General features: G+C 43.5%; 1 protein-coding gene across 1 annotated transcript; it reads left to right on the top strand.

Moving 5' to 3' along the window:
* Positions 1-4,028: 4,028 nt before the first annotated feature.
* On the top strand, positions 4,029-6,211 carry PtA15_12A306 (uncharacterized protein; the record flags this gene model as incomplete). Its single annotated transcript, XM_053161901.1, has 11 exons — positions 4,029-4,217; positions 4,284-4,382; positions 4,444-4,546; positions 4,609-4,738; positions 4,821-5,033; positions 5,114-5,227; positions 5,289-5,376; positions 5,444-5,610; positions 5,691-5,816; positions 5,899-6,000; positions 6,088-6,211. 11 exons carry the CDS (start codon positions 4,029-4,031, stop codon positions 6,209-6,211), a joined length of 1,455 nt encoding a protein of 484 aa, XP_053025872.1.
* Positions 6,212-14,548: the final 8,337 nt, after the last annotated feature.

Below are 14,548 nucleotides of genomic sequence, written 5' to 3'. Positions count from 1 at the left end.
TACTATTGAACCATTAAAGATAAAGGGGTACTATGTATGAGTTACTATAGGTGAAATGAGGCGTAGAATCTGAATATGTGATAATGATGAGGTATTTGTGAAGGGGTGTGGGGTAATAGGCAGTGTAATGATGAATATATGTAAAAGAAGACAGTAAAATACTACTTATGGTTTGGAATGGAGCACCACAGCGGCTAGTGGAATTTTCTACCCACCAACCAGCTTTTATTCTCACAACGCAAAGCAGCTTATCAAGCAAGATATTCAGCAATAAAAGGCCATTTTAGGGCAAATTTGGCCTTTCATTGCTCATTAGTATGTTCATTTACGTAACAGCTGTATGGAAGGGCCATTCTAGGGCAAAATTGGCCTTTCATTACAATAACACGTCAATTTACCAGTAATGGCTGTATGAAGAAAGGCCAGTTACAATAATCGTGACGCGGCTATCTGCGCGCTAGCAATCACAATAACTGTGAAAAATATAAATGAAGGTTGCTACTTTACTCTCCCGGCCTGGTTATTGTAGAGTAAAGTATGTTAAAACTAACAATGCATTTTGCAGACGCTTAGCACAAAATGATTGGATTGGGAAAGACTTGAACCAGCAAGCTTAGCTTGAAGCTAAGACACCATACTAGAAGTGCTGCCTTTACCAACTAGGCTACCAAGTCCATGCCTGATGTATTGATTTTGACCACTGAGGATTACAACATTTCAACAAAGTAGTGACACATTGTTGCTACAGATGTTTGGTCACAGTAGTAGATTAGTAGTATCAGCTTAGCAATAGTAGTTTTGAGTAGGAAAGAGTTCAGTCAGTCAGTAGAGTGTTAGTGCAGTAGTAGAACAAACAACCAACCAACAAACCATTCTCCTTATTAGCATATTAGTTGTAGTACAAATTATAATATCAACAACAGTAGATGAAATTTACCAAACAACCATGTCATCTGTAGTTATAACTGGTCTACAAGCTCATTGAATTAGATATTTAGGTCTGATAGAGATTACTATATAAAAGTAAGAGCTATTTTGGAATCTACACATTTTTCTTAAATATTGATTACAAGACTCTTGTTTGTTGGCATATTTCTTAAGTATTGATTACAAGACTCTGGGTTGTTTTAGAGGGGAAGTTCTTTCAAACCACACGTAAATTGTAATAGCATTTCAACCTATCATAAAATTTATTTCCCCCTCAAAGGAACTTCAATTACCCATCCATCCCTGGAGTCCTGCACCCTTTGGTTTAATCCAATTTAAGACAATTGCCATTATCTCTTGTTCTACTTGACTCAGTGTGTAGACACTTTTTGTCCTTGCTTGAATAGGACTGTAGACTTTTGTTATCCAGCTGTTTAGGCTTTGGTGAAACAACATAGGAGAATCACAACATTATCTGCAGTTTATGTGGCATCACTTGATGATTAGTATTTTTGTTTCCCTCCGCTCAGCTTATAACTCAATCACTCACCAATTGTTTCTCCTACTCTTCAAGAGGAATCAGGGGTGTTGGTCTTCTTTGATTTGAATTTATAGTAGAATATTGGAAGACTTCCCGTAGGATCTACGCCCCCCGTACAGACTAAAATTTCACAGATCTAAACCTTACTTGCTGGTGACAAGTGATTGAGATCAAGTTCTCACCAGCCAGTAAGTTTTAACCTGGCCTGACAGATCTGAATTTTTAGCCCACGGGAAGTCATCCATTAACAGTGTGTTAGCTCCTGCCTTGTCCCTTATCTTCAAGTATTAGTCCCACCACTGCCATTGGTTTGTGTGGTGATTCTTTTGGATAGTGAATTTTGGTTGGGATTTTCCTCAAGCCAAGTCATGCTACTTGTTTCTGTTGAACCTTTATGTACCAAAGGTGTAATCAGAGTTTTTCCAACTTGATTCATGCTGCACTTGGACTACAAAAAGGTTTGCTTTGCTTACCCTTTTCTGCAGCTGATTTAGCTTGTGGTGTTCTTCTCAATTTATGAGATGAATTCCAGTCACCTGAAATTGTAATCTCACATTCCTCACTCTGGAGGAGCTGAAAGATTTTTACACACTGGGGTTTTCACCAAAGAGTAACTGATGCAGGTATTTTCTGCAAGTGAGGATGCTTTTGTGGATGCTACATATCTTTGATTTCAACTGGGGGAAAACCCACATCAACCATCTGGCAAAGTTATCAACCTTGAAAACAGAAGACTTCCTTTCAATCTAGAAATTCAGACCTCAGCCAACAAATGTCAGATTTCACAGCAAAATCTAGGCTTTGGGACTCTAGATCACTTCTGGGAGTCCCCCAGATTGCAAAGGGAGTTCTCCCAGCCTCTGAGAAAACCTTACTGATTCCAGCTGGTAGTTGGACCCAATGGATCTTTGGGTCTGGTCCTTAATCCATCTCCCCCTTTTTTCTTGTAATGGAGGACTTCCTGTCAACTTTGAATAAATCTGGAATTTCAGATTTTGCTGGGAAATCTGAAATTTGGAACTTTGGATCACTTTTGGGAGCTCTGGTGACCTAGGTTTCCCTGCCAAATCTGAAATCTTTGGGCTCAGAGCCTCAGATCTGACTTTCCAGATTGACAGGAAGTCCTCCAATTACTTGATTTTTTCCTGCATGAAAATATTGAATTTCCCCACATCAGATCATTAAATACCTCCTGGAGGAATTCCTGTTGAGATCTGAGGACCTCCCAGAACTGATCTGGAGACCCAAATGCTAGATTTCCATGCAAAAATCTAGATTTTTGGGGCTATATCCACAACTGCAAGGGTCCCAGATGTGATGGGAATTCATCCACTGGCGGAGTTCCTGTCAATCTGGAAACCCAGATTTGCTCAGATTCTGCAGGTAAATCTAACCAGACCTAGGATTTGGGGTGATTGAGCCCAGCTTTCCCTGTGCAATCTGGAAAATTACGAGTTCACAGATTGACAGGAAGTCTTCCACTGTAGGAACAGACCTGCAGCCTATGGGACTACATTTCCCCCCAATAAAAATAACGTTTTGGGTCTGTAAATCAATTTCTGCAGGGGTCACAGATTTGACAGGAAGTCCTCCTGTGACACCAGAAAGCTCAAAATAGGGGGCACCATGCTTTGGCCGCTCCATGGGCGCCCCTACACGCCAGGGCACTTCTGGAATCCTGGCAAGTGGGATTGTGGATCCAACAGGATCCAGCTGATCCGTGGAACCAACAAGAGTGGGCTTGGACATAAGTGCTTGGTAAGCTCATTGGTTTGACAAAGCGGAATTATTTACAAACTAACACAAGCGTACCCTCCTTGGGGGAGCGTAGCAACCTCTGAAGGAGGGACTTGCCTCTAAAGTTGCTGTCTGGCCCTACAGGATCAAGAAAAATGGCAGGGAGGATCCTACTCTCCCCCATTTTCCCCAATATCACCCTCTAGACTTCCAATTCTCTCCTTGCCTTTGGCACCATTACAATCACCAGCTTCTAAGCTTATTTTCCCCCACTTCAAACTCCCCCATATCCATCCCCCCTGGTAAGAAATTTCCTGTAAATGTTGCTACATGGTGGATTTCTGTACCCAATCCCCCCCTTCAAGCCCACACGGGCTCAGGGAATTTCAAATTTTGAGCCCAAAAACCACTGGATCACCACTCCAGAACCACTTCACATTAGGTGGAGTGGGCTAGTCATTATGTGTGTCAGCTAGGTAAAAAAACTGCGAAATGGAAGCTGAGATTGCAGGCTACAAGTCTGTCTACTCAGATTTTTTTTAAACTAAAAACCATATTTTTAAAAGCATTTTGAAAAGAAAATATGTGTTTTTTTGCCAGAAATTCTCGAGTCTGTAGGGCCAATGGTGTGACTTTAGAGGTAAGCCTCTCCTTTGGAGGCGCTTCGCGCCTCCTCGGAGAGGCTTACATAGTTAAGCTCGACCCATTTATTCTGCGGCCCGACACGGGCAGCCTGCGGGAGGCCCGAACCCGCCCGATTGCACCAGATTGCACCCGTAGGCTCGTAGCGGAGTTGCGCTGGCAATGACAACACCGAAAGTGAATGCTTATATGGCGAGATGCTTATAGACAGGTGGAGCTACAGCTTATGCACTGGTTCAAGTTCACCGAGATCGTTGATGACCGCCCATCAGCCTCAATCTCAAATCACCGAGCTATCATGTCAAAGTTTTTCAATGCGTGGATTCAGGACCAGGACTGTCGGACTCGGATTCGGGAAATTCCGTGGGAGGTAAGACGCGAATTGCTTCTCAGTTAACTACCAGACTGACTCGTTGATCAACTTGGCCTCTCACAGGGTTACCATAGGGCTTCGTTGATATCTGCCGATGACCTCGCATTAATACAGGCTACAGCCAGTCAGCCAAAACTCAAGCAAGAACAAATATGGGAGCACGTTAGTTGGCCGGGCGATTCCTTCCTTGTTGCATGCTCAATTGACTGACATTTCATTGTAGGACACCGAGAAATATGTTTCTCTGTATCTCAGTTTACTTTCACAGTTAAGCCGGGTGGACTGTTTACAGGCGACGTTGGTCTACCTCAGTGACATGATAGAAGGTACGATTTATCTCCCTTCTTTCACTGGGCCTCGATGGACTTAGGAACCACTAGCACATCAGATCACGAAGAACGAATCGCACTTTTCCTCGATCACGCCTTGGATCCCTACGCTGCCCTAACCCCTCATCTGGAGTCATCCGATTACTATATCCGAACCAAGACCTTATCCCTTCTGAGTGTCTTTTTAGAGTTTGTCTGCGAATCATCTTTCACTCGAGCTGAACAAGGTTGTGAAGTGGGCGGCTGATGAAAACGAAATCTTGAAATTTAGATTCCATCCTACACCCCCACAAGATGTTCTTTCTACCATTGGACCCGAAATCGCCCGGTTGACCAGCTCAGGAGATTCTAATGAGCAAGAGCTGGGTATCGAGTTGTTTGAACATGTGTTGAGACAACCCATCGCGAGACAAGCTGTATGGGCAGCCAAAGGATCGGGAGCCTCTAGCAACGGCGAAGCAAACGAAACAAGCATCATTTCAAGGTATGCATCCTCAATCTCAATGACTCGATTCAACATAACCTTGTCAGAGGGAACACTCAACTTCACAACATATACGACAGTTTGGTTGAAAAGATGAAGGGCGCTGGTCGTATGACTGCTCAAATACAGTATCAGCTGGCTTTCTGTTTTTGGCTCCTCACATTTGATGTTGAAATTGCATCTCAATTTAACAAGTAAGTGAGAAATTTTGCAGACCTTACGACTGGCCGGTGTCTCAAATAAACTCTGCGGTAGACGTTTTTCCATCATACCACTTCTCACAGAGCTAGCCAGAAGTGCTGTGAAAGAAAAAGTTATACGAATACTTGTTGCCACTTTCAGAGTAAGTCACATGTCTTATTTTGATTGTTCTAAAACTTCTACCTGTTGATGTCCATTTCCCCTTACAGAATCTCGCCGAGAAGGCACCGGAGGCTAACCTAGCCACCATGCTAGTAGCTGGCAACCTTCTACCACTCATCCAAAACTTCTCGTCTCGCAAATGGTCCGATGATGAATTAAAAGATGACATTGAATGGTTGAAGGAACAATTAGAAGAGGCCAAGCGAAAAATGACGTGAGTGATATGAGCTTGTTCTTCTTTTTTGTACTTCAAATGGATGGAACAAGCTCTCACTGTTTCTGTCCCGATTATAGTACGTACGACGAATATTTGACGGAATTGGAATCAGGCTTGCTGCGCTGGTCACCGCCTCATACCTCTGAGGAATTTTGGTCGCAAAATGCAGATAAACTAAATGAGAAAAATCACCAACAGCTCAAGTTAGTAGTTTGTTTCTCCACATTATTATCACATTGCGACCGCTGCTTTCTGACCCGAACACCTTCCGCACACTTTAATCAGGAAAGTCATCGAGCTCCTATCCAGTGCTTCTGATCCAGTTGTATTGGCGGTTGCAGCGAATGATTTATCGCAATATGTCAAGCATAGTGATGTCGGCAAAAGGTACGGACCTCTTGAACATGACCTTGGATTATCGTTTGAACTTCCACCGAAGAGAAAGCTGATTAAATAATTGTCGCACTTCTTCAGATCGGCCGAGCGATTAGGTGCCAAACCTGCCGTCATGAAGTTGATGACTCATCACGATTCAGATGTAAAATACTGGGCTTTGGTCAGCGTACAGCAGCTGGTCAGTCAGCCATGGAGCTACTAAGATAGCTTGACTCGAGGCTGCCAGCGTCTCCTCTCAGTTTCCTTGGATGTACATTTCATGTCATTTTTATTTTATTGCCCTTCCCCTTCAGCGCAGCCCAACTTCTTTCACTCTTACATCACTGCATTGTAACAAATCAATTACGATGCCTTTTACTTTCCTATTTTCTCAATCCCAATTGATCAGCTTGTCATCCAAACTGTCCCAACGCCTCAATTATCAAAATTGTGTTTCATTGTCCTGACCAGTAGTTTATTTCATGTGGTTTTATTATCAATGATTTTCTTTCGCGTGTTCAAGAAAACATGGGACATCTTTGTGTATGTCTACCGTTATCATCAGATTGTTTGGTTTACATGTCCCAACATAAAATCAACTGGGGTCGCATATGTACATGATTCACGCTTCAAGCGGTATTTTTACCCAGCACCCATTGGCACCTCACATAATACCCTCTAATCAGGAGCTCAAAGCAGCCAGGGATTGGAAGACATAGCTCTGGAGTTGTGCTCGTGACTGGTGGGTCCTCATTTGAAACACATGAACATTCTTGATTTTTGGAAAGATTGTTGAAAGTCAGCCAATGGTGGTAGAAAAAATCTGAGCAGACCAAAATGTAGTGACAGTGATCCAGCATGAGGTACACACGGGGCAGATTAGTGGAGGGGCTGGGGGAGGAGCTTGTATAAAAGAATTCAAAACCTCCCAGCCAAACAAACTTTCTGTCCCCACTTCAATTTTTTGTGATAATACGCAAGTCTCTGAAGGGGCCTAACTTAACACAAGTCCCCCCTGGTGGCGAACTTAACGCAAGTCCCTGCAAGTCCCTCTTCGGGGGAGCGCAGCGACCTCCGAAGGAGGGACTTGTGCCCAATGTCCCATATTTGGCTTGAGGCTGCCCAGCCAATTGTCCAAAATTCCCTTTGAAACCATGTATCACCTGGTACATCTCTGATTTCCTCACAGCCTCCGGTACCATTAGAATCACCTTCTCTTTCTATAACATGTTACTGTGTATTCCATCAAACTTACATCCCCATCCCTTGGAAGTAATTTGGATGTAGAAAACTGGCTGGGAAGGTCTTGTGGGGCCAAAACCGTGAGAACCTGGACCTGCAATTGGCGGCAGTTGGCCCTACGGGCCCATCACATTGCTCAGGAACAGCCCTCACAAGAATGGCTGCTGGGCGGCCAGTTTTTGATGGATTCATTTGAAAAAATATGTACAAGACAGCTGAGATTGTGGGCTACAACATGGTACATGAGGCTTTGACGTTGACACTGAGAGAGAGGAGTAACACAGAGCTAACAACAAAAAACTTGATTTTCTGCATAAAACCCCGTCAGCCTCAGGCCAAGAATGGGACTTTAGTTAAGCTCGCCCTGGTGGGCGCTGTGGCTTGCGGCGAAGCCGCCCCTCCTGCGAGCTTAACAAAGCCTCACTGTGAGAGCCCCGAAGGGGCAGCCCCGCAGGGTCTCTGTCTCACAGAGAGGCTTACCTGCAAAAACCTGTATCTGGCCTGAGAGCCCCAGGAATATCAGCCTGTATCAGGCTTTTTTTCACTCTTTTCATTTTTAAACATCAACCATTGGCCCGTTGAGGTTGCCCTTCTGGACTTAAGAAGTGCTTGGGAGTGTGCTTCTTCTGATGCAATTTGGGCCTTGTAGCTGCTGATATAATGCCTGATCCTCCCGGTTGAAATTTCCAATCATGGAGGAAAAGTGGCCGTGTAGGGAGTGAGATTTACTGTACAAGAACTGTACAACTCTATTAGTCATCTCAAAGGATTCTTGGAAAGTGAGCTCCTTTGAGCCAATCTCCAGCTCATGGGAGGAGGGCAATGGTGGCATGCTTACCACCAATTTGAAGAGGAGATGCAGGTCTTTCACCGGTTCAAGAGGCGGGCAACATGCTCTCTGGGAAGTGGGGGATTTGGGGGCACAAAGTTGGCCACCTGCAAAAAACACCAACTGCACGCGGGGCTCTCACGCCAGGATTCGTGGATTGCACGCAAGTCCCTCCCTGACGGGAGGTCGCACTTCGTGCGAGGCGCTTTGCGCCCCTGCCCCCCGGCAGGCGAGGGACTTGTGCTAAGTTCGCCCCTCCTGCGGGAGGGGCGGCTTCGCCGCGAGAGCGCTCCGCGCGGGTCCCCCGGACCTCCGTTCAAGTGGCTTTGTTAAGCTAGCTGAGGGCGGCTCTCTGCGGCTTTGCCGCCAGCCAGAGCCTCCGACTACATAGATTAGGGGGGACTTGTGTTTTAGCATATATTTTACGTTTTTGTCAGGTCCCGGCCAGCACAGAGTCGCCTGTCAAAGCATGTATTTTTGGTTCAGTCGCGGCCATATTAGCACCGCTTTCAGCTTGAAGGGCGGACCATGGATCGATTTGCAACACGATCCGACCATAAAGTTGCTACAGTTTTGCACTTTGGCAGGGGATGTCGTAGTCGTTGAAGATCGTCGGCCGCTTACACATGGAGCGAAATGATGCAGATTCAAAATTTGTTGTCCAAGGTCACTGGGCCTCCTTGGCAAGGATCAGGCATCCCCGCAAAATGAAACGGCCACCATATCATACTTGCTTTGAGCCAGGATCTCATCGTTCCATCCGTCTGATTGGATTGTATTCTGAATGATTGTCCTCAACATATAAATACCTGCCTTACAGGGGTGAAGAAATAAAGTCAAGGATCCTACATCAGACTCGAAATGAAACCCCAAAAGCGGATTTTATTGCGCAAACAGTACATAAGTAAAAAGCTTTTGTTGAACTCGCATATTTACTAGGGGCTATTCAAGATTGAGTTCAGTGGGATAATTACTTGTTGCACAGATACATAAATATGTAAACCATGCTGCCTATTCCGCCTCTTCAATCTTTATCTCCATATTTCCATCCTTTGTGCATCCTTGGCACCCCGTATGGCTCTTTTCTCCACGTACCAAAGAATGCTCTTCTTGGCTCTGTGCATCTTGGAAGCTTTGCAATGTATCATGATGAATGATGAGATGTTGATGGGTCCTGTAGCTAACCAGGAAAAAGAAAGTACGGACCTTCATCTGTATACCTGATTTCCTCAAAAGCAGAAACAATAACACTCATAAACATTTTGACTGCATCCATCTCCCACACCATATCTATAAGCATACATTGTAGGATTGGGGATAAACCACTCTGGAAGACCCTTGGACAGGCAAGCAATTCACAATCCCCAAAGCATTGAAGCTGCAGCCCCCAGAGTGAATCATATCTCAACCCCAGAGGGAGAAGGAGTCATTCAAAGGGTTGACCCTGTTGAGCAGGCAAATGGAATATTCACTGGTACACAAAAAATGGGTAAGTTAGTTACATTCATCCATGTTGTTGTTACAAGAATCCAAGGAATAAATCCAAACAAATTTTTCATGCTAACCAACAGATGCCAAAATGGGGAAATGCCACAATTCAAAAAGTATTCTTCCCCAATCCCATTATGATGATGTTTTAAAAAACTGAATTTTAAGAAATAGGAGCTGACAAAACTTCACAGTGCAAATCAAGTTAATGCAGGAAGATCTGAAGTCTATACGCATAATGTTGGGTGATTTGGAAAACGAGATCTACAGCTTGAAAGCTGGGCCTTCTGGAACTCAAGAGAAGTTGATAGATAATATTGAAGAACTAAAATCCATTCACAAAGTCATGTTGTTTGGTGTAAGGACTCGAGTCATTGAATTGAGTGGCAAGGGCTTAAGCATGATTGGCCTTAAGGCAAGGGATTTGCCACAGGGACCGTCAGCCTCACAGAGGATAAAAAATAGTCCTGAAGGAGTTGAACTACATGGCTTATTGCTTGTTGAAGTGAAGAAAAAAATTTCAGTAAACTTCATTGAAAAATTGAATGATTTATTGTATCACATTGCTTCATTTAAGGTTAATGAAAAGATCAATGTTCAGATTTTTATAAATCAACTTTCACTGAAACTTCAAAGGCTTGTTTTTCAAACAATTGGATATATGTACAAGCACAAATTGATAACTGAAAGTAATTTGAGGCATTTCTTTGGAATGAAGAGCACACTAGAACAATCTGCAATAAATATGATCCTTACATATCACATACATATGGGATTTCCAACCCACTATGGCTATCAAAACAACCAATTTGTGCTCAGTAACCAATATTCATCCCACATGATGAATATTCTCCCAGGTAACGCATATGATTTGTGATAAATTGATTTATCAGAAGTATAGTTGCTAATGGAACTGAAATTACACAGGTTTTAGTTCCAAATACCAGAGGCAATTCTTATATTTTTGTTTACAAGTCCATTACACTCAGTACTACAGGGAATATGTGGAAAATGGACTCAATTGGATAAATCTAAACCTCAAGAATGAAATTGAAGTTTTGCTGAATTCAGTTTTCAATGGTTCTTCTTTTTTTGATACTCTAGAAGCCTATCTCCAAATTAAATTATTGTCAAAATGGAAGCAAGATAAATTCAAAACTTTAAATCAAGATTATTTGAGAATTAAAGAAATTGTTCAAGATTTGGCTCAAACTTTCCTCAAGATTGACACTGGAGTAAAATTTTGGCAAAAAAATGAAGTCTCAAGCATTACATTCTTAATTTTGGATTTTGTTGAAGAATTCTACCATGGTGTGCTTGAATTTGATTCAAATATGGAGGATATATTCAGCTCCATGTATTCTAAAATTGGTTCATATAATGGGAAACAATGGTACAGTTCAATCCTTCCCTCTAATACTGCCTTTTGATTTGCTTATTCCTCTTTACAAAAAAGTTATATGATAGTTGGATTTTCATTCAAGTAATCATTAAATTTGTTTGAAATAAGGTCAAAATATTCCATTCATAAATGAAAGTTTTTATTGATATCACAATAGAGAAAATGAAGGGGCCTTGATCTCTCTTGTAAGTAAAACCCAATATTGATGAGAAAAAAAGAAGAATGAGAAAATAATAGAACTACATATCCCTGTAGAAAGAGTGAAGGGACCTAGATCTCTACCAGCTGGCTAATTTCAGGGAGGAGAAGGGACTCAACACTCATACTAAATCCAGGATTGTTTAATCTGGTGAATCTCATTTTGAAAACTCACAGGAGGTGAGTGCATAAGAGTGGAGATGAAATTTGAAATAATTCTTGACCATGGTGAACCAGTACAATGTTATAGTATAAGAAGTTATACCAATTTGGGGAGTGCTTGCCTGATTGAACTGGTGCATACAAGGGCTTGTGAAAAATCTTCCATTTCTGGCCAACTGGCATGTACAACCCTTAACAGCTCACTTTAGATGGCAAAAAGGTACTTTTTGCCGGGTACAGGGAGTTGTTGCCTGGTGTCCTGTACCCATTGACAGGTAGTCTCAGTTGCGGGTGTGGTTGTCCATTCTGGGTGAAATTTGAGGCAGGTACCCACACCCATGTCAGGTACCTTGGTGTAAAGTGCCTTCCCTACAGGGTAGGGATGGCTCTGGGTACCAGTTGGCGGGTAGCTGTCTGTTGTTGCAGGTGCAGGCGTGGGTGTCAGGAATTATTGAAAATCAAGGGGGGTACCCAGATGCCATATGCCATATCTAGATTAAACCCAGAGTTCTTAGAGATTCAAGTGGAGGCAAAGGTGTAACTGCTGCGCTTTTCTGAAAAAATCAGTGATTTAGAGTAGTTCAGCAGGGCACTGCTATGTGGCCAACCCAAGGAACAGTAGTTCAGCCTGGACATTGCTGCGCTGGTGCTGAAAGTATTGGGTCCCTGCTTTTTTCCCAAGCCAGTTAGAGTTAGTGTAGCGGCAAAGAGACCACTTTGACTACACATAAAAAAGTACAGCAAAGCATATTTCCCGTTCAATCAAACTCTTTTGTGCTTAATTGGCCTCTCTTGTGCTTAATGTGCTGTGTTTGCGCTTTTACTCCACTACAATCTGTGAATTATTGTGATACCTCATTAGTAGCATACTTGGCAACCGGTTGATTATGATAGATTAGATATGAAACCTACATGGAAACTAATGTAACTTAGTCCATATACCTACTGTTGCTCTCAGTTTCTATTTTTTTCATTCAGTTTTCATTATCTGATCTCAATCTTGCCTAGGTGTGCTCGTTGTGTTCTCAAATCTCAAATTGTGTGGTCATTAACACACTCGTGGTCTTGTTCCAAGGTTTTTCTTCTTTCTCATTCTTTGATTCATCTCTGTTTCTCATTCTCATCAAAACATGATATTCATTCAGTTTTCATTATCTGTCTCAAACTCTCAATCTTACCCAGGTGTGCTCGTCGTGTTCTCAACTCTCAACTCGTGTGGTCATTAACACACTCGTGGTCTTGTTCCAAGACTCTCTGCGCCTAGATTTTCCATAGCTCCCACTTCCAGTTATGGAAGTCTCCCAGTCTTCCTCCATAATTTAACAGCTTCTGCCATTTTATATCAATGTGGTGGTGTAATCCGGCACGTGTGTCAATGTTTCCGCAGACTCCCAAGCAATCAAGTGCGCAGTACTACGAAGCGCGCGGCTTGCATGTGTAATCTGGAGGCACAGAAACTAACAAGGGTGTGAAGTGTGGACAGCGCGGAGTGGATCTGAGATGATGCAAAGTGCGGATGATGCAGTGCTTGGATGGCCTGGAGCGCAGACAGTGTGACACGCAAGACTGAAATGGGAGAAGTTGTGGTGCGCGGATTTCAAGTCAGAGCTAGACTCAATCCAGACAGGCCAACACAGACTGCCTAGAGGTAGGGGCAAGAGAATTCAGGTGGTGATCAAGGGAAAGCAATGGAGGTGTGCAGACGTTTGGCGTGGGAGCAGAGTTTGACAGATGAAATTTTTTTGCGTGAGAGCAGAGCTTGAACAATGTTGTGGTTGCTCCAATGGGTTGGGGGGGGGGATGTATTTACTTGTCAGCGTCAGAGTCAGCGCAGCTGACCTCAAGTCTGCCTTTGTCATTGTTTCTACCTAAATACATGGTGTTACTTGTTGCTGAAATATCTGCATGGTGTTTATCTGTTGCAGAAATTTGTTGTATGGGGGTTACATGCCGCTTAACAATGTTATACGGGGTTACATGCCACGTAACAATGTTATACGGGGTTACATGCCGTGTAACAACGTTATACAGGGGTTACATGCTGCGTAACAATGTTATACCGGGGTTACATGCTGCGTGACAATTTCATAAGGGGGTAACTACCGGTGCGGAAAACTCCCAAAATGGTGTTCTGTGGAGGGCCAATTAGGCGGCCGACTCCCTTTCCATTGTCAAAAAAAACAATAAATAAATTGTGTGGACGACTCCCAAAAAAAATAATAATTGGGAAAACAGCTCCCAAACCCAGTCCCAGCGACGTTAATTGGGAAATGGGAGTTGTTTTCCCAATTTTTGGGAGTCATTTTTCCACGTCTCAATAAAGAATTGTGTCTTGCCACTGGCACAATATCACATAAGTCCATACATGGACCACTTGACCCAGTCAGCTTGACGGGGTGCCCGGCCACTTTAAACTGGTCGAGTCCGTCCACGGGCACACCCGGTACTCGGCTACCACCTGCTCCCACATGTAATTCATGTGTACATACCCATGGCGTGCTGAGACCCTTTTCGATGCAGGATGCGGTTCTCAAAGCTCACCTCCTGCTTTGAGAAAGATTCGCCGATCCCTTGCCAGTTACAGTCCTTGTGACTCGACGCAGTCACCTCCCGAGCTTAACTATGCCTTTCGTGGTGAGCGGGTCTGGGCGGCAGCCCAGTCTCACCAGCTAAAACACAAAGCTCGCGTGAGCCGGACGTGATATACACGACATTATTTCTCTCCTGGTTTCTATTCCACTCATTGGAATGTTTTCTCCAGCCTAACCTTGGAATCGTCTCACGCGAGAAATGTGCACTGTGCAAGGCCCTCCCTGCGGTCGGGGTCGCTTCGCGACCAGCCAAATGCTGCACGCCCGCGCGGAGGCTGGGACTTGTATTAAGGTCGGTCACCTCCCACGAAGTACATGAACACCTCTGTGGAGAATCTTGTCCTAAAATCACATCAACTGCTATGATGACAGTCTTGGCTAACATCAAAAGTCTGTAAAACAGGTCAAGGTCTGTTTGAGAGTTAGATAAGTTTCTGAGTGATTTGAAAATTTGTTGGCACCGTGTAACTTAAGAGAAGGAAATAAAGAGAACTAGCAAGAAATTTGAGTAATGTCCGATCTAACTCGCGAGATTCCAGGGATATAAGTATTTAGATAAGAGAGTACGGAGTCATTAGGAAGACAACTACAGTGTACGAGATGGACAATTAAACAGCTTGTGAAAGTTTAACCAAGCATAGGAAGAGT

Source organism: Puccinia triticina, chromosome 12A (assembly GCF_026914185.1).
Source record: "Puccinia triticina chromosome 12A, complete sequence".
NCBI lineage: Eukaryota > Fungi > Basidiomycota > Pucciniomycetes > Pucciniales > Pucciniaceae > Puccinia > Puccinia triticina.
Note: the sequence above shows the minus strand (reverse complement) of the source record. Positions and strands in the feature narration are given on the sequence as shown.